This window comes from Rhinolophus ferrumequinum, chromosome 21 (genome assembly GCF_004115265.2).
Source record: "Rhinolophus ferrumequinum isolate MPI-CBG mRhiFer1 chromosome 21, mRhiFer1_v1.p, whole genome shotgun sequence".
NCBI lineage: Eukaryota > Metazoa > Chordata > Mammalia > Chiroptera > Rhinolophidae > Rhinolophus > Rhinolophus ferrumequinum.
Window position 1 is genome coordinate 10235270 of NC_046304.1, and position 23867 is coordinate 10259136.

Genomic DNA, 23867 nt, shown 5'->3' on the forward strand with positions numbered 1-23867 from the left:
CCTCTTTTGAGTAATCTTGCATCCATGCAGATGTCCTGTAGGAAAAAAAGATTTATATGTAAAAATTAAGGTAAAATTTATTTTTGAAAACTAAGTTTAATTTTTTAAAGGCCTTTGAAAACACCATGTGAAAAATACTCCAAAGTAGACCGTAAACTTTCCTCTTGGAACTGGGTCCCGTGAACCCCCACCCTCTCGGCTGGCCTTAGGCCCTGCCTGCGCTGTGAGGAGGCCTGGGCCTCAGTGGGGCCCAGTGCCAGTGTGAGGTGTGTGGTTGTGCCACTAGGGCCCACAGCCTCTCCTCTGTGCCCCCAGCACCGTCCTCCTGCTGAACCCAGTGGAGGTGCAGGCCGAATTCCTCGCCGTGGCCAACAAGCTGAGTGTGCCCGAGCACTCGCCGCACAGCACCTACGTCACCCTGCTCCTGCACGCCTTCCAAGCCATCTTTGGGACCCACCTTGACCTCCCAGGTCTGCACTGTAGGCTGCAGGTATGTGTCTGGGGCCCTGGGGCTTAGCACCGCCCCCTGCCAGCAGAGTCCCCTCTCTGCTCCATCTCGGTGCTGCAGTCTCCAGGTGAGACTCCCTCACCCCACATGACATGGTGGGGCAGTGGCTGCAGAGCTGGCCTTGTCAAGAGGGTTTCTGTTGTGCTGGGTCCTGACCAGGATGGGTGGCTCCCTGAGCAGTGGGGCTGGGTACAGAGCCTTAGAGGAACAAGATTTAGATTGAAGCTGGAGACCTGGTCTGATTCTAGCTCTGTGACAGGTCAGTTGGAAGGCCCAGGACAGCCCCGTCCCCTCTCTGGGCTGCAGTGGTGAGCTCTGAAGTCCCTCCCAACTCTGCAGTGCTCTGGCTCTGGGCCTTCCTCTCATGACTGTTTCCTCAGAATAGGGGTTGGGGGAGGCTGGCTCCCTGGGCAGCTGTGAGTAAAGGTGGGTGATGAGGCCGGGGAGAGGACTGGTCCCTGCTGCCCTCGGTAAGACCTGGGAGATGGAGAAGTCGGGCCGCCAGGCCGTGGGACAGGAGCAAGCCTGTCTCCTCCTGGGATTTCAGTCCAAGACCCTGGCAGAGCTCGAGGACATCTTCACGGAGACTGCAGAGGCGCAGGAGCTGGCATCTGGCATTGGGGATGCAGCCGAGGCCCGGCAGTGGCTCAGGACCAAGCTGCAGGCGGTGGGAGAGAAAGCCGGCTTCGCTGGTGACTTAGGTGAGGCTCTTGGGAGAGTGGGGCCCACTTTCCCCATCGCCTGCCCTGGCTCTCGGGGTGAGCAGTCCAGCTTGGCCTGCTAGTTCTGTTCCACAGTCATTCAGGGAGCCACATTTCTCAACGTCTTGTTCCACCACCCCTTGGGGCATTGTTACTGTACGCAGGGGCAGGGTTGGGCTGCCATCATGTGGTGACTTGTGGGAAGAAGAAAAGAGTACTGCTCTAGGGCAAGGGGCTTCCTTTTTACACTGAAGACAATGCAGAAGTTGCACACAGAACGTCTGCACATATCCTCTTGGCCCGCTTTAGTTACATGGCCACACCTTGCCCCAAGCAACCTGGGAAACTTCCTCTCCACGACTCTGTCACTGTACAAGAGAGACACAATAGTCCTCACAACACCCGGTGACATGGTGCCATTGTTTTCCTGTTTGGACTCTGTAAAATGAGGCTGTGACTTGACCACGTTTACACCTTATGAAACGGCATGGCGTGCACACGGTGCCCTTGAAGGAAAGCCTGCTGGCTGCAAGCCAGGCATCCCAGCTTCCAGCTCAGCCTTGGCTCCCCCTGCTACCTAGCCGGTGTCGGTCCTCTGCCAACTCTGGTCTCTAGGATGAGGGGACTGGGCTGGCCAATCTCAAGGCCCCTTGCTAGGCCTCACCCCGAGCCTGCCCTGTTCTTACAGACACTGCGACGCCCGGCAAGCTCCACACCATCCGTATCCCTGTCGCCAGATGCTACACCTACAACTGGAACCAGGACAGCTTTGGTAAGCAGCCGGCTGGGGCCCTTGTGCTGCGCACCCCCCAAACTGCCTGGGCTCTCTTCCTGGTCCCGGCCTGTGCAGCGGCCTCCCACACTCCACCGGCCTTCCCACCTGAGCAGACCCTAAGCAGAGCAGCCAGGGCTCTGAGTCCTAGGCTGGCCTTGACCCTCTGTCCACCCTCTCCCAGCCCATGCTGTCTGAGCCCATCCCCCCTCCTAAGGGTGAGCAAGAGGAGTCCAGGGATCCAGACACCCATATGGTGCTTCCCCTTGCTTCCCTGCAGACATCCTGGAGGAAATCCTGCTCAAGGAACAGGAGCTGCTCCAGCCAGGGATCCTGGGGGACGATGAGGAAGAGGAGGAGGAGGAGGAGGACTTGGAAACAGACGGGCATTGTGCCAAGAGGGACTCACTGCTCTCCACTAGCTCAGAGGCCTCCCATGACTCCGCCCTGTCCCTTGCCTCATCCCAGGCCTCCGGGGCCACCCTCTCCCGCCAGTTGCTGACCTCCTTTGTCTCGGGCCTCTCGGATGGCATGGACAGTGGCTATGTGGAGGACAGCGAGGAAAGCCCCTCTGAGTGGCCCAAGAGGCCTGGCAGCCGGGAACGCCGGGGCTACCGCAGGCCCGGGCAAAAGTTTAACAGGATCTATAAACTCTTCAAGAGTACCAGCCAGCTGATGCTGCGGAGGGACTCAGACACGGCCCTGCCCCTGCGGCGGGCTGGGAGCCTCTGCAGCCCCCTGGACGGCCAGGCAGTGCCCCCTTCCCGGGCCCAGCGCTCCCTCTCTCTGCCCCAGCCCAAGCTCAGCACCCAGCTGGCCAGCTGGCTCCTGGCCCCAGCCTCACGCCATCAGCGCCGCCGCCCCTTCCTGAGTGGGGATGAGGAACCCAAGGCTTCTACACTACGCGTTGTGGTCTTCGGCTCTGATCGGATTTCGGGGAAGGTGGCTCGGGCGTACAGTAACCTGCGGTAAGAGCTGGAATTGGGGGCGTCACTCTGCCCTGGGTATCAGGCTGGTGGTGCTGGAGGAACCTAGGGCTTGGGGTTTAGGTCCGAGAAGGACCAAGGAGCTTCCTTCTCACCATCTTCTTCTTGCCAGGCGGCTGGAGAACAATCGCCCACTCCTCACACGGTTTTTCAAGCTTCAGTTCTTCTACGTGCCTATGAAGCGAAGCCAGGGGACCAGCTCCAGTGCCTGCCCAGCCCCTCCGAGCCAGACACCCCCAGTCCCCACAGACTCCCCGAGGCACCCCAGCCCTGCAGTATGTCCCCAGCCTTGGACCAAATGGGGTGGGAAAGTAGAGTAGACATGAGTATGTTTCAGTTCCCTGAAGGGGGCTGGTTGGAAGTCACCAAAAACAATCACCTGTGTTTACAGGGCACCTCCTCCTGCCTGGCCTTCCCTCCCAGGGGTGGTCTCTGCCTTGCACTTGGGTGTGGCATTTTGCTATATGACACAGACTGAAAGTTGTCAGATTTCCCCAAAGGCAAGAAGAAACTCAGATTGGGGCTGCAGGTGCCACTCAGGGCCCTGGAGCTATGATGACAGGCCCCTGTGTAGCTGGAATAACTCCTGCCCCTTGTCCCAGGAGCTAGGCACAGGCCCATGGGAGGAGAGCACCAATGACATTTCCCACTACCTCGGCATGCTCGACCCCTGGTATGAGCGCAACGTGCTGGGCCTCATGCACCTGCCCCCTGAAGTCCTGTGCCAGGTAAGTGGCCCCTGGGGTCGGGGGAGAGGGCCCACTGGCTGCAGTCACCCAGCCTTGCTCAGAAGGCCCTGGTTTGGGGAGATGTAGCTGGAGGCCTCTATGGAGGACCAAGGCTCACTTGAAAATAAGCAGGGAGGGTAGGTAAGAGGCAGGACAGATCCTGAACCCAGGTCACGGGGGGGTCAGGGGTTGGGTCACTACGGTGACAATGAGAGTCCTCAGAAAGGTCCAGGGGACCGTCCTCAGTTCTCAACTTTGTCCATCTCAGCCAGGGGCCTTCCTGGAGGCCCATGTGCCAGGTGTGGGGGGGTATAGAGTCCAGGCTTTGGGTCCTCCCCTGACCGTTCTCTTTCCTGCTTCCATCTCACCCCTTCCATGCCCCTCCCTGGCTGTCTGCCTCTGTACCTTCTGTGTGGGTGTGTTCCTCTCTCTTCCTTTCGTATTCCTTTTCTCTCTCTCTGTCCACCTGTCCCTCTGGCTCGGGTTCCTCCACCCCACAGCACTCCCTGAGGGCTGACTCCCGACCCCTGGAGGGCTCCCCCACCCAGCTGCCCATCCTGGCCGACATGCTGCTCTATTACTGCCGCTTCGCTGCACGGCCGGTACTGCTGCAGGTCTATCAGACAGAGGTAAGGCCTGACCTGCCACTCCACGCTGCCTCTGCCCCCACACTCACTGGCAGACCTCCCTCAGCATTGCCAGGTCCCAGCCTGGCAATGTCCCAGCCTGCTGGGCCTGTAAGCCCGGCCCCTACCCCACAGCAGCCCCCAGCCCTGTGCTAGAGGAGCCTGGTGGGTCCCTGCAGGAAGTCCACACTGATGCCCTGGTCCTGCCCTCTCCAGCTGACCTTCATCACCGGGGAGAAGACGACAGAGATCTTCATCCATTCACTGGAACTGGGTCACTCTGCTGCAACACGTGCCATCAAGGCTTCAGGTGTGTGCTGCCTGAGTCCCTGTGGAGACAAATGGGGAGGGTGGGGCAGTGGGCCAGAGAGAGGCAGGGCCCTGGGAAAGTGGGACACTGAAGAGGAGGGATCACCAGCAGGCCAGGCCAGGGGTGGGGGTCGGGTAGGTGAAGTGCCGGGGTCTGTGACAGGCACTGAGAGATGGTGAAAGGGATGTCTCTGTGTGGCACAGGTCCTGGCAGCAAGAGGCTGGGCATCGATGGGGACCGGGAGGCCGTCCCTCTAACACTACAGATTATTTACAGCAAGGTAAGATCGACACTGGGGCCCATGCCCTTCTGGGATCTGTTCCTGATCCTCCCTCACCCAAAGCCAGAGTCTTAGGTTCTTGGGCCCCAGTTTTTAAGCTGAAAGGCTGCAGAAGGCGCCCCAGGTTCCCCTGGACCCTGGGAGAAGGAGGGAAGAGGAGGGAGTGGACATCTTTTTCCCCCTCCACCTGCAATGCCTTCCCACCCTTGTGTTCTCCCCCCACCTGAAAGTGCTGAGCAGCTTCCATGAAGTGTCAGGGCCTGGCTACAGGGCTGGTGCTGAGGGTGGGGCAAGGGTGGGGCTTCCAGAGGCAGAGTGAGGGAGCGGCCAGGACCTGTTGGCTGGTGTGCTTGGCTGGGTACATGGAAGGTGGGATTGGGGTGAAAAGGAAGTGAGGGTATTTGTGAGGTAGGGGTTCAAAGGGGCCCCCATAAGCACACCAGAAGGCATGAGTCTCTGAGCAATGAGTCTCTGAGCTCTGTACCTGGGGTACAGGCCACAGGAGGCTCAACCTCACCAAGGGGAGCCTTCCTGCCTTCTTTTCTTTCTCCCTTCCTTCAACCATTCAAAAGATACTAATTTAGCACCTGCTCCTGCCAGGCTCTGTGCTGGGCAAGGGGACATGCAGTAAGCAGGGAGGATTAGGCCCTCCCTTTAGCTTTTGTAGAGGAGGGAGACAGATAAGAAACAAGGAAACAAGTAAATGGCCAAGACAATGTCAAAGAGGGGTGAGTGATGACGAGGCAGTAAAAGTCTGGTGGTACTACTCCACGTGGTGGCCATGGCAGTGGGCAGGAGGGACAGACCCTGAGAGCTGTGTGCCAAGTGTTTGTTAAACATCTACTATGTCCCAGACGTTGTTCTAGGCACAGGCACGTTCTCGGGAGTGAACAAAGTGCTTACAGCCTAGAGGGGATGGGAGGCATTGGTTAGATGAACCTACAGACGTATAATTACTGTGAAAGACAGATGAAGAGAGGTACCCGGTACTGTGAGAACGTCGAAGGGGATTATTCAACCCAGTCAGAAAAGCTAGACAAGGCTTCCTAGAGAAGGGATCTTGAGTCAATATTGGAAAGAAAACCAGGGGTTAATTAACGAAGCTAAGAAGAGAAGGATGTGTACTTCAGGCAGAAGGGCAGCATGTGCAAAGGCCCTGAGGTCACAGTGAATGTGAACATCAGAGGGCACTGAAGGAAGGCCAGAGGGGCTGGAGCGGAGAGGGAGTGGGAACGTGCCCGATGAGGTGAGGCTAAAGAGATGGGTGGGGCCAGAATACTAAGGGCCTTCATTACAATGAAAGGAATTTTGTTCTGTCCTAAGAGCAATGGGTATCCTTTGAAGGGGCTTAAGTTTGGGGTGCGGCTGGGAATGTGTGTGCCATGATCAGATTCGAGGGTTGGAAGCACCCTCTGGCAGCTCCATGGAGAACGGATCGGCGGGATCCATCGGGGACGTGGGAAGGCCAATAGGAGGCTCTTGTGGTTTTACAGGAAAGAAATGTGGGTGGCATTAGACTGGTGGTGGTGGAGATGGAAAGCAATGGGAACTATATGTGGATTATGTGAACAGCGGGGCTTAGGGATGCACTGGAAAAGGAGAGGCCCAGACTTCCGGATTTCCGTCTTCTGCGACGAATAGTACCACTTTTTCAGAAGTAGCCCAGGTCCGGTGGGGGAAGATCATGAGTGTGGGACATGTTGAGTTTGAGGTGCCCTTGAGAAGTAAAAGGAGGAAGTCAGAACAGGCAGTTGGATGGATGGGCCTGAACTCAGAGGTGAAACATGAAGATGGGTGTAAAGGTAATCAGGGAAGAAAGGTGCGGGTGAGATTCGCTCATGGAGGAAGAAGGAATGCAGAGAGCAGAGGACCCAGAAGAAGGTCCTGAGACAGGGATGTGACAGCAGGCAGAGGAGGGTGTTCGCGCAGAGCAGAGGTCCCAGCCAGAAAAGTGGTGGGCAACCCAGGAATGCACCATCAAGGAAGTCCAGGAGAGGAGAGGGGTGAACAGAATCAAATTCTCCTGTAAGGGCACGTAAGCTGACCTTGAGACTGATCTAGGACTGAGGCACGCGCTTGGGTGTGGCCACACGGAGGTCCCTGGTGAAAGAGACATTCACACAAGGATCCAAAGAGGATGATCTGACCTGGCTCTGCCGGGAACTCCAGGCCTCTGGGCCCTTGTCTTCCTTGCTCTGGGCTCCACAGATCATGAAGACCGCCCCTTGAGGTGCTCTCAGCTCAGGCGCCCTGTGACCTGGCCACCAGGCCGACCCATTGCACCAAGCCAGTGACCTGATGCTCCTCTTGGGAGTCACCAAGATGTATATGGGGATCGGGGCTCTTGGGGAAGAAGTCAGCAGACTCGGGTGGAGAGAGAGCTTCCTGGGTGTGCTGACTACAGGCAGCTCCCTGCCCTGGTGACCTGGAGCCTCCTCTGAAGGGAAGGCAGCAGGCGCCGCGGCCTCCAGGCTGAGGGTCTGGCTTTGCCACAATTCCAGGGGGCCATCAGTGGACGAAGCCGCTGGAGTAACATGGAGAAGGTCTGCACCTCAGTCAACCTCAACAAAGCCTGCCGGAAGCAAGAGGAGCTAGGTGATTGGGGCAGGCAGGGCGCAGGGGGTGGTGGCAGGGAGGGTGGTGGCAGGGAGGGTGGTGGCAGGGAGGGTGGTGGCAGGGAGGGTGGTGGCAGGGAAGGGTTCTGAGCCTGGCCTGAGCCGCCCTTGCCCTTCAGACTCCGGCATGGATGCCCTGACGCTAAACCTGACAGAAGTGGTGAAAAGGCAAAACCCGAAATCCAAGAAGGGTTTTAACCAGGTAAGGCTTCCCTCTCCTTGCAGCCACATTCTCAGGAGACTTTCTGGGCGAGTGTGTGTGCCTGTGTATGCACATGTGCATGTGTGTGTGTATGAGAGAGGAGGGCTGTCCAAGGGCTGTGGGGGAACATGAGGGTAGAAGGAGAAGCAGGGTGAGGGGTGTGGTGTAGGGGTGTGGGGTGCTGTGGGGTAGCAGGGAGGAAGGGGTACCCTTGTGAGAGGATATGTGTATGTGGAAAGGTTCTGCCCTGAGTCTGAGGCACAGTGGGCTGTGTCAGAGAACCCCAGGGCTCTCACGGTGAGGGCACTGGGAAGTGCAGTTATTCCTTTGCGGGCCCTTGCTTCTTCCAAGCTCAGGAAAGGGCAGAGGCTGGAGAGGAGTCCTCAGGACGTCTCCCCTGAGTTGTCCATTAGCCTTCGAGTGCTGTCAGCCAAACTCCCGCCCCCACCCCGGGGACCTGGTTGGGCAATTCCAGGGCAAGGAACCGCTAAGGGCTGGGAGCTCTGTGGCCAGGGGTCTGGAGGCTGACCTGGGCCTTCCTTCCAGATTAGCACATCGCAGATCAAAGTGGACAAGGTGCAAATTATCGGCTCCAACAGCTGCTCCTTTGCCGTGTGTCTGGACCAGGACGAGAGGAAGATCCTGCAGAGTGTGGTCAGGTAGAAAAGGGGGTCTCCTACGGGGCTTCAGCAAAGTGGGGTCCCAGAGAAGGGGTCAGTTTCTGCACACCCCCACCCAGAGGCCTGGGGGTTGCTGGAGGCGTGCCCTTATGCCTGCCTTGTCCCACAGGTGTGAGGTCTCACCTTGCTACAAGTCAGAGAAGAGCAGCCTCTGCCCTCAGTCCGAGAGGCACCCCCACCCACTGGCCCAGGCTGCGCCCAACCTCTGCTCCCTCCTCTGCCTGCCCATCATGACTTTCAGTGGAGCTCTGCCCTAGCGAGCTTGGACAGAAAGCCTGGGAGCAGCTTCTTCTGAGCCCCTTCCCGGACAGTCGGCTGTGAGGGCCGCACTCCTTGTGGAGAAACAAATGGCCCTGTGCTGGGTCAGGGTCCTGTTGTGGGCCCTGTGCTGGGAAGGGGACAAAGGGTTGATGGTTTCTGGGGCCTCGGGGCTCTGTTTGGGGCAAAAACAGGCATTAGGGAGAGAGGCACCTGGCCACACAGCCCCTCAGGTTCCTCAAGGTAGAAAGGAGAACTGGCCTCCAAAGGGTCTAGGATCCTTTCTAACAGAAAGATCTGAGGCTGTGGTGCTCCGCGGTGTGGTGTAGGCCTCGTCTCCCAATCTGTGGCCAGGCCTACCCCTTTTCTTTGTCAAAGACCTGAGGAACTCTTTGTGTCTGGAGTACAGTCTCCTGTACTCGAGAAAGTGGGTGAGACTTCTTTCCCGACCTTTAGTGCTATCCCCCCAACCCCGCCTCTCTGTTCGTCCTCCCCTCTTTCCCTCTCCTCCCTTCCCCCTTCCTCTTTTCTCCCTCCTCCTCCCCGTCCTCCCTCTCCTCCTCCTCCTGTGCCTCCTCCTCCCCCCTCCCCCCTTCACAGACACAAGGACACACACACATGCTTTCTCTCTCTCAGGTTCCCTGGGTCTTCTGAAAAACAGCACTAACACTTTATTATCAATCTACTGTCAGGACTTGGTACAGATTCTCCCTGAAGCCCCTTTCTGGATCTGAGGTCCTTGGGAGACAGGTCGGGCTTATATTCAGTTGTGACTAAATGACTAGAAGGAAATTAATTAGCTTCGCAATTCCCTTTGGTCAGCACTAAAGGGAGTGTGGTTGCGGGGGAATAAAGCCTCCTTCATTGCAAAGTGCCTGGCCCGGTGGCTGGCTCACAGCTGGTGCTCCTTAGAGATCAGCGGCCTTGCTCTCTAAACACTGACCCCCCTGTCCGGTACTGGGGTGCTCTCCTGACCTCTGGGAGGCTCTTCATTCACTCCTTCCCAATTCACCGAGACTGAGGGGATACGGTATGATTAGTTTTACCCTCTGGAGGAGGAATTGCCTGTGTCAGGGTAAGAGAAAGGTTGCTCTCTCTCAGGTTGCCCCCCCCCAACCCCGCCCTTCCATCTCACTCCTTGGGCTTCCCAGAGGAGTAGAGGACGGAGCTTAGAACCTGACTGGGCGGAAATGAGTAATAGAACATGAGAGCAAAAACTGTAAAACTGCCAGGTTGGAGTGGTTTGAGAAGTTTGAAGCAGAGATATGGCTAGAGCAGTAGGGTAGTGGTCAGTGCGTGGGGCCAGGATTTGAACGGGTAGAAGTGGGGAAGAGAGCCGTGGACGCGAACAACTGTGGCCCACAAGCCCCGCCTTCCTTTCCTTCTCCTGCTTCATCCTGCTCCAAAGTTTCTGGGCTTAAAGGAGCGCATGAAACCACAGCCCAGAGTGCTCACAACTTGAGAGAAGTGGACAAAGCCAGTTCCTACCCAGTATTGCCCTTCCTTCTGTCCTGGCCAGGCTCCAAAGAGTGGTCAGCCATATACACCGTCAATATTTTTTGTCGTATAAGCCAGTTGTCCTACTCCGGGCCCAAAAGGTGTCAAAGAATAAATGACTAGAATTTAATATTATTGTCAAATAAAACTTATTAGTCTTGTATTTAATGATCTAGAGTTATTTTTCTGCATGACAGTTAACTGCCTGTTGGACAGTTCACATAAATCATTGCACACATAGCAGGAGTCAGATTGTTAGGCGATTGTTTTATTTATCATTTTGTAATTTTCCTCTCTATAGAAAATACATTTATGCTGAAATTTTCCCTGACACTATTTCATTTAAGCCTCATTATGCTGCTGAGGGGAAGGGAAGTGAGATCAATGCTGGCCCTCTGGATCTGGAGCAGTTTTTAGACTTGGATCATAGGGAGGGAGAGAAGAGGAAGTGAAGGGATGGTGGAGGACACCTGCGACCTGGGAGAAGTAGGCTCCAACACAACTGCTTGGGATGGAGGAAGAAGGAACCATGAGATGCTCCAGTTCTACATCAGCTAGCTAACGCAAACAATAAAGCACACCTAACACTCAGTGGACTAAAACTATGATTATATATTTATTCTTGCTCATGCATCTATAGGACATCTAGGGATCCCGTGATCTATGTTGGGCTTAGAGTGCCGTGGTTCCAAGCTGCAGGTTGGATTCAGGGCTGCTTGGTGGGTCGCTCAGGCACCTTGGGCCAGCATGTTAGCACAAGACAGGTAAGTAGAGACATATGATGCCTCCTGGGGCCTGGGCCTGGAACTGGTACAGTATTTCCTCTCCCACTCAATTGTCTAAAATTGATGGACGTACATCAAACCTATAGATACAGTAAACTCAGCAAATATCACACAGGATAAAAACAAAATTACATGAGAAGAGCACTTCACTTCTGATATTCTTTTCAAAGTCCCATAACTCCCATCTAATCAGGAGGAATATATCAGATGAACTCAGACTGTGGGACATTTTACAGGATAACCTGACTAGTACTCTAGACAGTCAGTGTCATGACAAGCAGGGAAGGACGGAGAAACTCACAGACCAAAGGAGACTGAGGAAACCTGAAAACGGAACGCACTTTGGTAGCTTGGATTTGTTCCTGAAACTGAAAGAGGATATTAAAGGAAAAAACTGGTGAAATCCCAGTAAAGTTTGGAGTTTAGTTTCAAAACACATACACATACCTCATTGTCAAACTCCTGATGGGGGGTGGTAATGAAAAAATTTTAAAGACAGACTGAGGGGAAAAAATACACTTTATCTTCAAAGCCTCAACAAACTGAGACCTTTCTTCTCAACAGAAGCAATGGAAGCCTCAACAAACTGAGACCTTTCTTCTCAACAGAAGCAATGGAAGCGAGAAGACAGAAAAATGACATCTTCAAAGTGATGAGGGGAAAAAAACTCCATCAACTTAGAATTCTATACCTAGAATTCTCCAATGGTTTTTTTAAAAAAAATTATACCCTGCTCACAAGAGACATTTTAAGTCTAAGAACACAAAAAAAGCTAAAAGCAAATGGATGACACCATGCAAACCTGACCCAAAAAGCTGGTGGTGTTACACTAAAATCAGACAAAGATTTTAAGGCAAGGAATATTCCAAAAGATAAAGAGGGATATTTTCTAAAGATCAAAGAGTGAAACCAACAAAAAGAAATAATCAGGAATCTGTGTGAACCCAATGGCATAACATTTAAATTTAAACTACAAAGCAAAAAGTGACAGAATTAATGTCTCCACAGCCATAGTGAAAGATTTTAATGTACCTCTCTCAATAGCTGATAGAACAAATAGACAAAAAATCATTAGTGATATAGAGGAACTGGACAAAACAACTAATAAATGTGATCTCATTGAAATAGAACACTGTGCCCTACAACAATGGACATTATTTTTAAGTACAAGTAGAATATCAAACTTCAAATAATATAAATTAAACAAAGTGTGTTATCTGACTACAATGAAATTATCAATACCAAAAAGATTACTAGAAAATCTCAGCTGCTTGGGAATTAAACACTACATCTCTGAATAATTCACAGGTCAAAAATAAAATAAAAAATGGAAGCTAGAAAATATATTGAACTGGTTAATAATGAATATATGATACTGAAACTCGTGGGATGCTAAAGCAATGCTTAGGAGGAAATTTATTGCCATGAAAAACCATATCTTAGAATGGAGCAAAAGCTAAAAATCAATTATTTACATTTATGTCTCAAAACGCTGGAGAAAGAAGAGTAGATTAATCCTAACAAAAGTAGAAGGAAGGAAATAATGTGTAAGAACAGAAAACAATGAATATAAAACCGACATACTAATTGATAAGCCCCTAGAAAGACTGATGAGAGAGAACAAATTATCAATATCACGAATGAAAAAGAAGACATCTCTACAGATCCTACACACACTAAAAAGATAATAAAAGGTTATTATATATTCACCAATAAATTTGGCAATTTGGATAAAATGGAGTAATTTCTAAAAATACAATTTGTCAGTTTGACAGAAGAAATGGATATTGACAGGAGAAATGGATATCCTGAGTAGGCTAATATATATTAAAGAACTTAAAACCATTATTTTCTTAGTTAGACTGGCAACAAATCATCTTTTTACTATCTCTATAGTTACACATTTCCTGGATTTTGATATAGTTGGAATCATACAGTCTGTAGCCTTTTCGGATTGACTCCTTTCACTTAGCAATATGCATTTCGGGTTCCTCCATGGTTTTCATGATTTCATAGCTCATTTGTTTTTATTGCTGAATAATAGTCCGTTGTATTGAGGTACCCCAGTTTGTTTATTCATTCACCTACTGAAGGACATCTTGGTTGATGCCAATTTTTGGCAATTATGAATAAAGTTGCTATAAATATTCATGTGCTGATTTTTCTGTGGACACGTTTCCAATTCATTTGGATAAATACCAAAAAGTACAATTACTTAATCATATGGTGTAATTATGTTTAGTTTTTCTGTTTTGTTTTTAATGCTAAACTGCCTTCCTTTTGCATTCTCACCAAATGGATGAGAGTTCCTGTGACTCCACATCCTCATGAGCATTTGGTGTTGTCAGTGTTTGAGTTTTATCCATTCTAATGGGCACGTAGTGAAATCTCAGTGTTCTTTTAATTTGCAATTCCCTAATGATTATTATATTTTCATGTGTTTATTTTCCATGCATGTATCTTCTTTGGTGAGGTGTCTGTTCAGATCTTTTGCCCATTTTTAAATTGGATTGTTTGCTTTCGTACTGTTGAATTTTAAGTATTCTTTGTATATATTTTGGATACCAGTCCTTTATCAGATAAATGTTTTGCAAGTATTTTCTCCCAGTCTGTGTCTTCTCTTTTCATTCTTTGAACAGTGCCTTTTGCAGAGCAGATGGTTTTAATTTTAATGAAGTCCAACTTATCAATTTGTTCTCTTATGGCAGCTTGGAGCTTCCTCTAGAGCCCAGAATATAGTGGTCTGTCGCCATCCTCAGACCTGTCATTGAGGTCCCTGACATCCAAGTCATGCCTCCTCTCCCACAACCCCTGGGGCAAGGAACACCCGAGGTCCCCTCAGTCTGCTCAAAGCTGAGGCATCAGAGAGGTTTCCAGGCCCTGCAGCTTCACACACACAGGAGTTGGATGTGGACTCCCCCCTGCTTGGTGCCTCCCCCAGGGCTTCAGACTTCCTGTCCTCTACTGTCACACCCTCCAGGATTGGCATGTTAGCTGTCACCTCGAAAGAAGGCTTTTTGGTTTTCTTGGGGAAGAAGCTGCTCCTTCCTTTCCCAAGTTTCTGAATCCCTCTATTTCCTCACTGAACCCTACCCATAAAATCGGGTTCTCCTGGGAAAAGAGTGCCCTTCCCAACCCTTCTGGGGGTAAAGGAAGTGTAATAGAATTTCAATCTAAAATGGAACCAGAGGATATGAAATGGAAAATCTCATACATATGCTGTCAGGAAAATAAAACTTAAGAACTGAGAGATTGGTTTCCCATCAATGCCTAATTTACAGAAAACTGATAATACTGGAATTTTCTCACATTAACCTTAGGAAGTTTTACTTATGATTTCCAGAGGCATGAATGAGAAATGACCCCAGTTGGGTTGATCTCACAAAATAAGCTGAATTGAGCTTTGTTTGTATGACTGGACTCACTTTGTCCGCTTGGGGAATTTTTAAGGCTGGTCTCCATTCGTTTTTTATTTTAACAGACTATAACTAAACTCTCCCTTCTTCACATCCCCTGCTCATAAATACAGCCTATCCCAAACCCTCAACGAACTCCCCTGTAGCTCACTACAGTTTGCCTGTCCTGAATTGCAATTTTCCTCTGCTATCACTGACTAAACTCGTCTTTTTGACAATTTTGAGCTTTTCTGAGTTTACCTCTTTATTTAGGTCGACAACAGACACGTGGTAGACGGCCCCACCTGTGCCACTTTGTTCTCTCTGTTCCGTTCAGCAGGAGCACCTGTGTCCCTGCTTGGACCACAGTCCCAGTGTCTTAGCTCAGGCTGCCATAACAAAATACCATAGGCCGGGCGATTTAAACAACACACATTTATTTCTCATAGTTCTGGACTCTGGAATCTCCAAGATCAAGGTACTGGTAGGTTAGGTATCTGGTGAGGGCTGTGTTCCTTGTTTGCAGACAGCCACCTTCTCACTGTGTCATCACACAGTGGAAGCTCTGATCTCTCCCTTTTCTTATGAGGACAGGAATGCCATCACGGGAGTTCTATCCTCATGATGTCATCTAAATTTAATTACCTCCACATTGGTGTTCGACATATGAATGTTGGGAGGACAACGTAAAAAAAAATATATACATATATTTTATATATGTATATTAAACATATATATTTATATTTGTATTATTAAAAATATACATAATTTATATATGTATATTTAAAAATATGTACATATATTTTATACACATATATTCATATGTATATATGAACAGAGCCACTTTAAAATGGAGCTAGAGCTGCCATCCCAAAGGAACTGCCTTTCAGTTGTATTCCTCAAATCTTTGGAATATTAAAACAGGGAAAATAACCGTTGGACTGGGCCTAAAGCAACGTTGTATCCCAAACAAGTGTTTGCAAAGATAACAAGAAAACAGACATTATGACTACTAGACTGACTGAAAATTAAAAACATTGTTTGGAATTAGTGTCACTATGTTAGCTCATCTGCACCAATAGAAATGCCTTCCTTCTATTGATGTAATCGGTCTCTTTCCCTTTCTCAGACATACCCCTTGCCTTTATCTCCACATTGGAACACTATTTGGGCTTCTGCCTGAATCGGTGCTTCCAGAATAGCTATTCTTTTTGATCTCAAATAAATGCTTGTTGAGTCTCATTTTGGTTTTATTTTTAGGTTAGCGATACAAATATTTAGTCCGTAACTCCCAGCAATTCTGAATGTGTAGTCCCTGGAAAGGTGGCTGTGGCCACATGCCCACCATGTGTGTGTGTCATGCAGGGCATCATGCGGGGTCTCTGGTCCCACTCCCCACACAAGAATGCAGGATATGGTGAGGCCAAAAAGGAACACCCACGGAGCCATAGATAGGGGAGTCATACTATATTCTCGCTGGCGGCTGGGTTGGAGACACAGGAAGCAGGAGCCACACGATCCGCAATCTGCCGTCCGCTTCTCTGCCAACCAACCTCACTTACTAACTGCAACCCACCATGCTACTGGAATCTGGGCTTGCTAGCTTAGCCACGGTAGTTATATCAGTGACTAATGGCTCACCGGTAACAGCTGATAGCCAACTAGTCACAGCTGATGGCCATCTACTACCTGAGCCAGCACCTTTCCACGTGAGGCCGAGAGCCTGGAAACTGCTCGCCTGGCTCTGTCCCCACAGTGTGTGTTGTGCGGGGCGGCCTGAGGGGTCTCTGCTCCCACTCCCCGCATAAGAACGCAGGATGTGGCTAGGCCAAAAAAGAACCCATGGAGCCATAGGTAGGGGCGTCATACCACTGTAGTCTCACTGGAGGATGGAGTCACACGATGTGCAAACTGCTGTCTGCTTTTCTGCCTGCCATCCGACCAACTCAACTCACTCTCAACTCACTAATCAGCACAGCCGTGGCAGCTATATCAGGGACCAATTGTCTAACTGGCTACAGCTGACGGCCAAGTAGCCACAACCGATGGCCATCTACTACCCGAGTCAGCACCCCCCCCCCCGCCACGTGAGGCCGAGAGCCTGGAGACTGCTCTCTGGGGCTCTGTCCCCACACTTCACCCCTACAGGGTCATGCCTCACAATCTACACGACAAGCATCTTCCACGAGGGTCCCTGTGTGAGGAGCCTGGAGGTGAATGCAGTATCCTGGACACAGCCAGGGCTCTCAGGGCACTGCCACTCTCTCTGGGCACAGCCAGAGTTTCTCAGGGCACCACCAGTCCTTCTGGGCACAGCCAGATTTCCTGGACTTCTTAGGGTACCACCAGTCTCCTGGCAGTGTACTGTCACACTGTAACCACGCGTCGGGGCTGTGGCAACACTTGAGGAGGGTGGTGAGCATGCCCGCATGTCACCACTTTCACCACCCGGATCCAGAGACGGAACTCTCCTACCGACGTCTGTAAGCTGAGGCCATGTAGCACGTTCATCCCTAGAATATACTCCGGAACAGGGGAGACATAAACCTTGTAGGTACGAGGGGGAAGCCTTCGCATACCCAGTGGTAAGGAAACAGCTTTTACAGTCACAGTCTTTCACAGTAGCCATCAATGCAGATTGCTGGTCTGGGGAACCGTTCTGGGTTCCCATAAACAAGACTGCAGTTTGCGCCAGTGTCCACTAGGGCCAAAACCCTCTGCACATTAGAAGGGGACCAATGTATGGACAGTTCCACGTGGGGCCTCCAGTTCCTGCTCGTCCCCTCTGACTGGGTACCTTGGCCCCACCTCTAATCAAGCTGAAAGGAGTCGGCCTCAGGTGGCTGCATGAAGTCCTGGAGGGACACGGGTCGCGCTTTCCCAGACTTCTCCTTTAGGCTTCTCCGGAATTGCTGTTCTGGACGCAACTGTTTCCAAAGTTCCAGCAGGAGTGCATTGGGTCAGTCTATTTTCTCCCGATCGACCCCTGCTGCCACGAGATCACACCGATCTGCGTGCGTGCTACTCTCTGAGGCCCGCGACCTCGCCCCTTTACTTTTGATTTGGGCTTCCAGGTCTCAACTGCGCGGACCTCCTGTCTTAACTTCCTTCGCCTCCGGCTTTCAACATCCCCTAGGGTGGCCATGGCAGTTGTAACTTCATGGATCCGTCACCCCACATAGGGTGTAAGAATGGCACCCAAGGATCCAAAAGAACTTGCAGGTGCAGTATCCAAAACCAGATCTCTCATGCTGGCTGTAAAAAGCTCGTCCTCTGGCCCCTGCATATTAAGGTTGAAAATTGCATGTCTCATACCCATTTCACGGATGATTTGAGTAAGTTCCGTATATGACTGCCATTGACTCACAGTGTCTGGCAGCTCGCCAGCCTGTCCCCATACTGTGCGTACCGCAGCAGTGAGCCACTCCATTAGAGAATGGTTGCCCTGGTCGTGGGCCAACCTATGGCAGTTCTGTAACCTTTGTCACAGGGACGGATGCACTGTCACGAAGGCTAGCTTTTCCATCTCACCTGGGGAACAGAGAATGTTGTCTGCTCCCTCATCCCATAAACGTAGTAGCCAAGCCAAGACTGGCTCTCCAGGGCTCTGTCTGTACCGCCTCCCCAGCTCCTGCAGCTCAATGGGAGTGTAAGGGGTGTAGGTTGTGAACTCAGTCACAGCTGGGTTGCCAGCAGCAACGCCCCCGGGGCCCAAAGGTTGCTCACGTTTTACCCTTTGCTTCAAGATCTGCTGGGTTTGGGGGTTGAGAGCTACATTGTCTCCACTCGCTTCCTCCGCCTCTGCCTCAGAGTCTCCACTGTGGGACCCCTCTTCTAACAGGCGGACGCGAGCTTCCAGCGCCTCCAACCGGGACACTTGGTCCGGCACCTGGGCCATTTCATTAAGTGCATTTTCCGTGTTGAGACTCAAGGCCGTGAGGAACATCCAGCCCACGCGGCCGGCTGTACCCTTCTCCTCCGGCAACCGCTCAGCCAGAGCTTGCAGGGCCCTCTCCACGCTGGCCGGAGAGCCGTCCATGTCCTCCCACCCTCCTTGGGGGTCCACCTCCTGAGAACAGTGTCCACCAGGCACGACACACTGTGTGGGGGCCATATGTCCTCCTGCCCAGAGTCAGATGCCATTTCTACCTGGCCGGAATCCTGCTCACCGTGCCAGGCATCTGAGTGGGTGGTGGCCTCGGTGTATAATGTCCACAATCCTCGGAGCCTACAGCAGAAGCAGATCAACAAAAGGAGGACAACGCCTTCCATGGCCAAGAAGGAGGTGTGCCATCTGGAGGCTCGAGTCTCTCAGGCAGACCGCGCCTCCTGCTCCTGGCGTCGCTCCTCATGGGACTCCCGAAGCTGAACTTTTACACGCACAAACTGCTCCACCATCCTTCGGTGAGTTTCGGCCAGCACCACACCCTGCTCGCTGCGCCATTTGTCATGCGGGGCGTCCAGCGGTGTCTGTGCTCCCGCTCTCCACATAAGAACGCAGGATGTGGCTAGGCCAATAAGGAACACCCACGGAGCCATAGGTAGGGGTGTCACACCACTATAGTCTCACTAGAGGCTGGAGTCACACGACGTGCGACCTGCTGTCCACTTTCTGCCAACCGACTGACTCAATTCTCCTCGACTCCACTCCCCAACGCAGCCGCTGCAGTTATATTAGTGGCCAATGGCTCAATGGTTACAGTTGATGGCCAACTAGCCACAACCGATGTCCATCTACTACCCGAGTCAGCACACCTCCCTGCCCCGTGAGGCCGAGAGCCTGGAAACTGCTCTCTGGGGCTCTGTCCCCACAGCGTGCCTCTCTCTGCAGGGTGAGTGGGAAGAGACAGTGCCCATTTGGGGAATCTCAGACATTTAGAGCTGGAAGGCTGAGCTTCATATGTCACTGCAGCATGACCAGGGAATCACCACTGAATGTCAAGCTATTTCAAACAGATATTAGCAAACATTACAGCACTTACTGTTAGGCATTACATCACTACACATGCCAAGTGCTGTCTCTGTGCTTGTGGGGACAGAGCCAGGAGTGCAGTTTCCAGGCTCCCGGCCTCACGTGGAAAGGTGCTCACTCGGGTAGTAAATGGCCATCAACTGTGATTGGATGGCCATCAGCTGTGGCTAGTTGGCCGTCAGCTGTAACCAGTGAGCCATTGGCCTCTAATATAACTGCCGTGGCTACGCTAGCAGCAAATGGGGGCTAGCGAGAAGATGGTGGCTGAGTCTGCAAGCGGCAGAGTGAGGTTGCGGATCGTGTGGCTCCTGTTTCCTGTGTCTCCAACCCAGCCGCCAGTGAGAATACAGTGGTGTGACTCCCCTACCTATGGCTCCGTGGGTGTTCCTTTTGGCCTCTCCATGTCCTGTGTTCTTATGTGGGGAGCGGGAGCAGAGACCCCGCAGGCCGCCCTGCATGACAAATGGCGCAGCGAGCAGGGTCTGCCACACAACAGTGCTTTACATGCTTATGTCATATCACTTATGCCTCCCAACAGCCCCATGAGGTCCCATGAGGCAGGTGCTATTATGCCCCCATTTTCACATAGGGAAATTGAGACAGAGAAGGTAAGGAGCTTGCCCAAGTTCACAGAGACAGCAAAAAGGGGAAGCCAGGATTCAAGCCCAGACAGCGGGGCCCCAGAGTCCTTAAGCTATGCTGCTCCCTCAAACCCCTCATGTGAGTGGTGGGGAAACTGAGGCCCAGAAAGGTCAAGTTCACACAGATATCAGAGAAGGATGGCTTCATTTTAATGGAATTCTGGAGGAGCTCTGACTAAGCTGGAAGTTACACTCTTCACCGCCCCCTCAGGAATGGTGGGGGTGGTGGGATGGGTAGGGTTGAGAGGGGGAGGAGCTGGAGGAGGAGAGGGAAGCTGGGGCCGGCAATGGATTGGCAGTGTTCCAGGCAGGTCTGTGCTGTCCACTGCTGAGGGCGGGAGGCAGGAAGGAAGCCCCGGTGAATGTTGCTCCAGGCCCAAGAGCTGGCCCAAAGAGGTCTCCCAGGACCCCTGGAGATAAGGAAGTGGGAGGGGACCAGCCCTACCCCACCCCCAACCCCTACTCTGAATACCCAAGCAAAGGGGCCTTTTGTACCAGAGGCCTTCTCTGCGCAAACTGTACCACCTAATCCTGGTTCTGAGGTCAGAACCGGGATTGTCTGGGGATCGAAAAAGCTGGTGAGGGCTTTGCAGACACCCTCTCCAATCCCTCTGGTTATAGATGAGGAAACTGAGACCCAGAGAGGAGGAAGGAAGGGCCTGTGCAGCGAGAAGCTGCAAGGATAAGAACCCTGCCAGGTTACTTGTCCCCACTTTTGGAGTGTGTGTGTGTGTGTGTGTGTGTGCGCGCGCGCGCAAATGTGCATGGGGCAAGGATGTGTTAGGCAATTTACACAGATAATTAAGGGTGGAGGTCTTTGAATTTTTCCCTAACCCCTAGCCTTCTTGACCTGCTGGCCAGTCCTTTTTCTTAGTGAGAATTCATTTACAAGAAGGAAGCAGTGACTGTGATGGATGTTTTATACAGACAAGAGGCTCCAGCACCTCCTTCAAATTCTGGGAAGCTTGCAGACCTCCTCTCAAGCTCACCTCCTCCAGCTCTGGGAGGAATTTAGGTTTTAGGGAAGTAAAGACGTGGGGCTGGGGCAAAGAAGGCGGGTCCACGTTGCCTCCCTCATCAGGCTGACCTGAGAACAGACGTAAGCGTAAGCGACCAGAATCCGCCCTCCATGACATCCCCAAGTTCTCTCTGCCAATCACCCTGTCCCAAAGTGGCCTGAGGGTCTGAGGAGTTTGGGAGGGGTATAAGTGCACCTGCAAAGAGAAGCCTGGGTTGGGGGCGGGCTGTGTCACAAGGTTTTCTTCACCAACTTGAAGGGCGGCTTGAGGAAGAGGGAGTGGGCTGCTTTTCTCTGTATCTTTTCCATCTTGACCCATATAGATATATTACTAGTCCAGAAAATACAGGCACATTAATTTAAAGAAAGGATGTGGTAGATTCTTGCATACTGATACATAATGATGTCCAAAGAAACTAAGCCAGTTGAACAACAGTTTGTATAAATCACCCCCAGCTGTTGACTATAGTTACCACTGGGTGAGGAGGGAAAAGAAACTGTCAACCCCAAGAAAGAATAGACCCTCAAGAAAGACTCCTTGTGGTTATCTGGGCTCAAATTCATAGCCAGAGTCTAATAGCCATTATTTACAGAGGTCCCTCATGTACACTGCATATCAGGGGAAAACTGCAGACTGAGCTGCCAGCCTCCTGCACTGTGTTCCTACCGGCTGAGTTGACCCTTATAAGAGAGCTCCTAGGATCGAAATTCAACCAATAGGCTGAAGACCTGCCCCATCCAATCAGAGCTGCTTAACTATACCCTCATTTTATTTATCCTTGCTGACCAATCAGAACATGTGGAGCTGACCAGTCCGGGCAGTGCTATTTGGACCAATAGAACTGTGTGAATTTGGATTCTTCATCTGCATGAAAATGAACCAATGAGGGACAGCCTCCCCTTTCAGCACTTGGCTGCATCCTCCAGTTTGCAGACTGAGTTCTAACCCTGAGCCACCTCGCCTGAGCTGTTTCATGCCTGAGCTGTTTCACAATTGAGCTGTTCTCACTGAATTGTCTCCCTGTTCATCGCACCCCAAATTGGGGACTTCTGGTGGCTTAGACTTGGGGGCGACGGTCTTTGACAAAACTGGGGAAGATGAGACTCTTTTTTACTCTATATACTGCTATAATGTTTGAGTGTTTTTTCAATGGAAGTGTACTTACGAATTACTTGTCTAATTTGTTTAAACACTGAAGTTAAAAAGAACATTGTGATGAGGGTAAGGGGGATCAAATATACGGTGATGGAAGGAGAACTGACTCTGGGTGGTGAACACACAATGTAATTTATAGATGATGTGATATAGAATTGCACACCTGAAATCTATGTAATTTTAATAACAATTGTCACCCCAATAAATTTAAAAAAAAAAAAAAAAGAACATTGTGGATGGTGTTTAAAATAAAAACTCCCCCTCCCCCCCAAAAGAGAAGAATGGCTAAAAGGGTAAGTGGATAGATATAAATCAGAAATCTGCTTCCCATGACTGTCACCCCAATTAGTCTTAATTCTGCATGCTGGCACACCCCTCAGAACAACAAGGAAGGAAAAGGATGGAAAATTCCCAGCATGTGCACAGCCCCTTCCTGCCCAAACCCACAGCAGATAATACTAGTTGCTAATGTTACCAAAATCAGCTTCGGTACCGCTTACTGCCCGAACGGTCCAAAAAACTAGAGTGACAAGGGTTGGTGAGGAGAAAATCGTCCTTCATTCTAGATGCTGGGCAGCTAGGGAAAATGGCAGACTCCTGTCTAAAAAACTGTTTTCCCCAGGAGCCAAAAATGATTAAGAGGCTTTATAGGCAGGTAAGTGGGAAAGAACAAAGGCAAGCAGGCCTCAGGGCTAATAGTTAGAGAAGTCGTCTCTGGGGGTCTTTTGAAGCCTCAGGTCTGCCTCAATGTTATCTTAAATCTCATTGTCCTGTAGCCGAGAAAGTGCAAGGGGGTTGTGAGTGATCTTGGGTCTCGTCCTTTTAAAGAAGCTGCTCTTTTCAGGTTAGGATGTTTGTTAATTAAAAGGTATGGGTAGCCTTGAAAAAGGGAATAGAGTTCTTCTGTTCATTGGTGGGAGGAGAAATAAAGACGAAACAGCTAAATATCAGGATGGATCAAACTGCATACTAGCTAAGTTTAATTACATTATTGATCTACCAAGTGAGGGTCACGCTTACACTATAAGTTCCCAGGTATTGCTGATGCTGCTGGTCCAGGTAACCACACTTTATGAACCACTGGTTTAGAGCATGACATCGTCCCGCAGCCCCTTCTTCCCTGGGCCATGCATGTGAGAGCTGGAAGGAATTCACTAGAAGCAGAGGTGCCCATCAGGCACCAGTCATGTCACTGCCTGGGTCTTCTTGGAGTGGAGCTGAGAGCTGAGCAGTGTGGGCCATGCTTCAGGCTGGCTCAGCCTGCAGGTCCCCGCTGCGATGCTGTGGGAAGCCCCTGGACTGGGTGGTCCCTGGTTCAAGTTCTACCACCACTGGTTATGTGAGCCCAGTTTACCCAACTAATGAGGTGATGGCATAAATTAAGTAAAATGTGTTTTGAAAACAGCCATTTTCTGGTTTATTACCTCACACAGCTTTCTAAGAAGGGGTCCTCTAGCCAGAGAGCCGTTTGTTTGGGGGTATTGCTAATGAGTTTGGGGTATTAAAACAGAGGTAAGGATTAGAATGGAGTTGAAGTGCTCTGCATGCACTTCGAAAGATGTTGATATGTCTGAAAAAAATCTGGGCAAGAGGAGCCAGGAGTTCAGGTGGGGTCACTTGGGGAGAAAAGATAAAGAAAAAAACCCTTTACCCTATCCCAACCTACCAGTCCAATGGCATGGCGGGGGGCTGTCGGGACAATGAAAATAGCCACAAAGGATTTGTACACTCCTTTTT

General features: G+C 51.1%; 1 protein-coding gene across 4 annotated transcripts in view; it reads left to right on the top strand.

Annotated features, from left to right (window-relative positions):
- PIK3R5 (phosphoinositide-3-kinase regulatory subunit 5) overlaps nucleotides 1-10326 on the top strand; it is a 67656-nt gene extending 57330 nt beyond the window's left edge. For 3 of the 4 annotated variants that reach the window (XM_033091352.1, XM_033091351.1, XM_033091355.1), the window contains 13 exons: nucleotides 316-490; nucleotides 1056-1209; nucleotides 1898-1981; nucleotides 2262-2949; nucleotides 3080-3242; nucleotides 3570-3695; nucleotides 4196-4324; nucleotides 4538-4631; nucleotides 4835-4911; nucleotides 7413-7506; nucleotides 7646-7728; nucleotides 8275-8387; nucleotides 8518-10326. In XM_033091352.1, the coding sequence (XP_032947243.1) occupies nucleotides 316-490; nucleotides 1056-1209; nucleotides 1898-1981; nucleotides 2262-2949; nucleotides 3080-3242; nucleotides 3570-3695; nucleotides 4196-4324; nucleotides 4538-4631; nucleotides 4835-4911; nucleotides 7413-7506; nucleotides 7646-7728; nucleotides 8275-8387; nucleotides 8518-8665 (2128 nt within the window). In that variant the 3' untranslated portion in view covers nucleotides 8666-10326. The other variant, XM_033091354.1, reaches the window with a different exon arrangement.
- Nucleotides 10327-23867: the final 13541 nt, after the last annotated feature.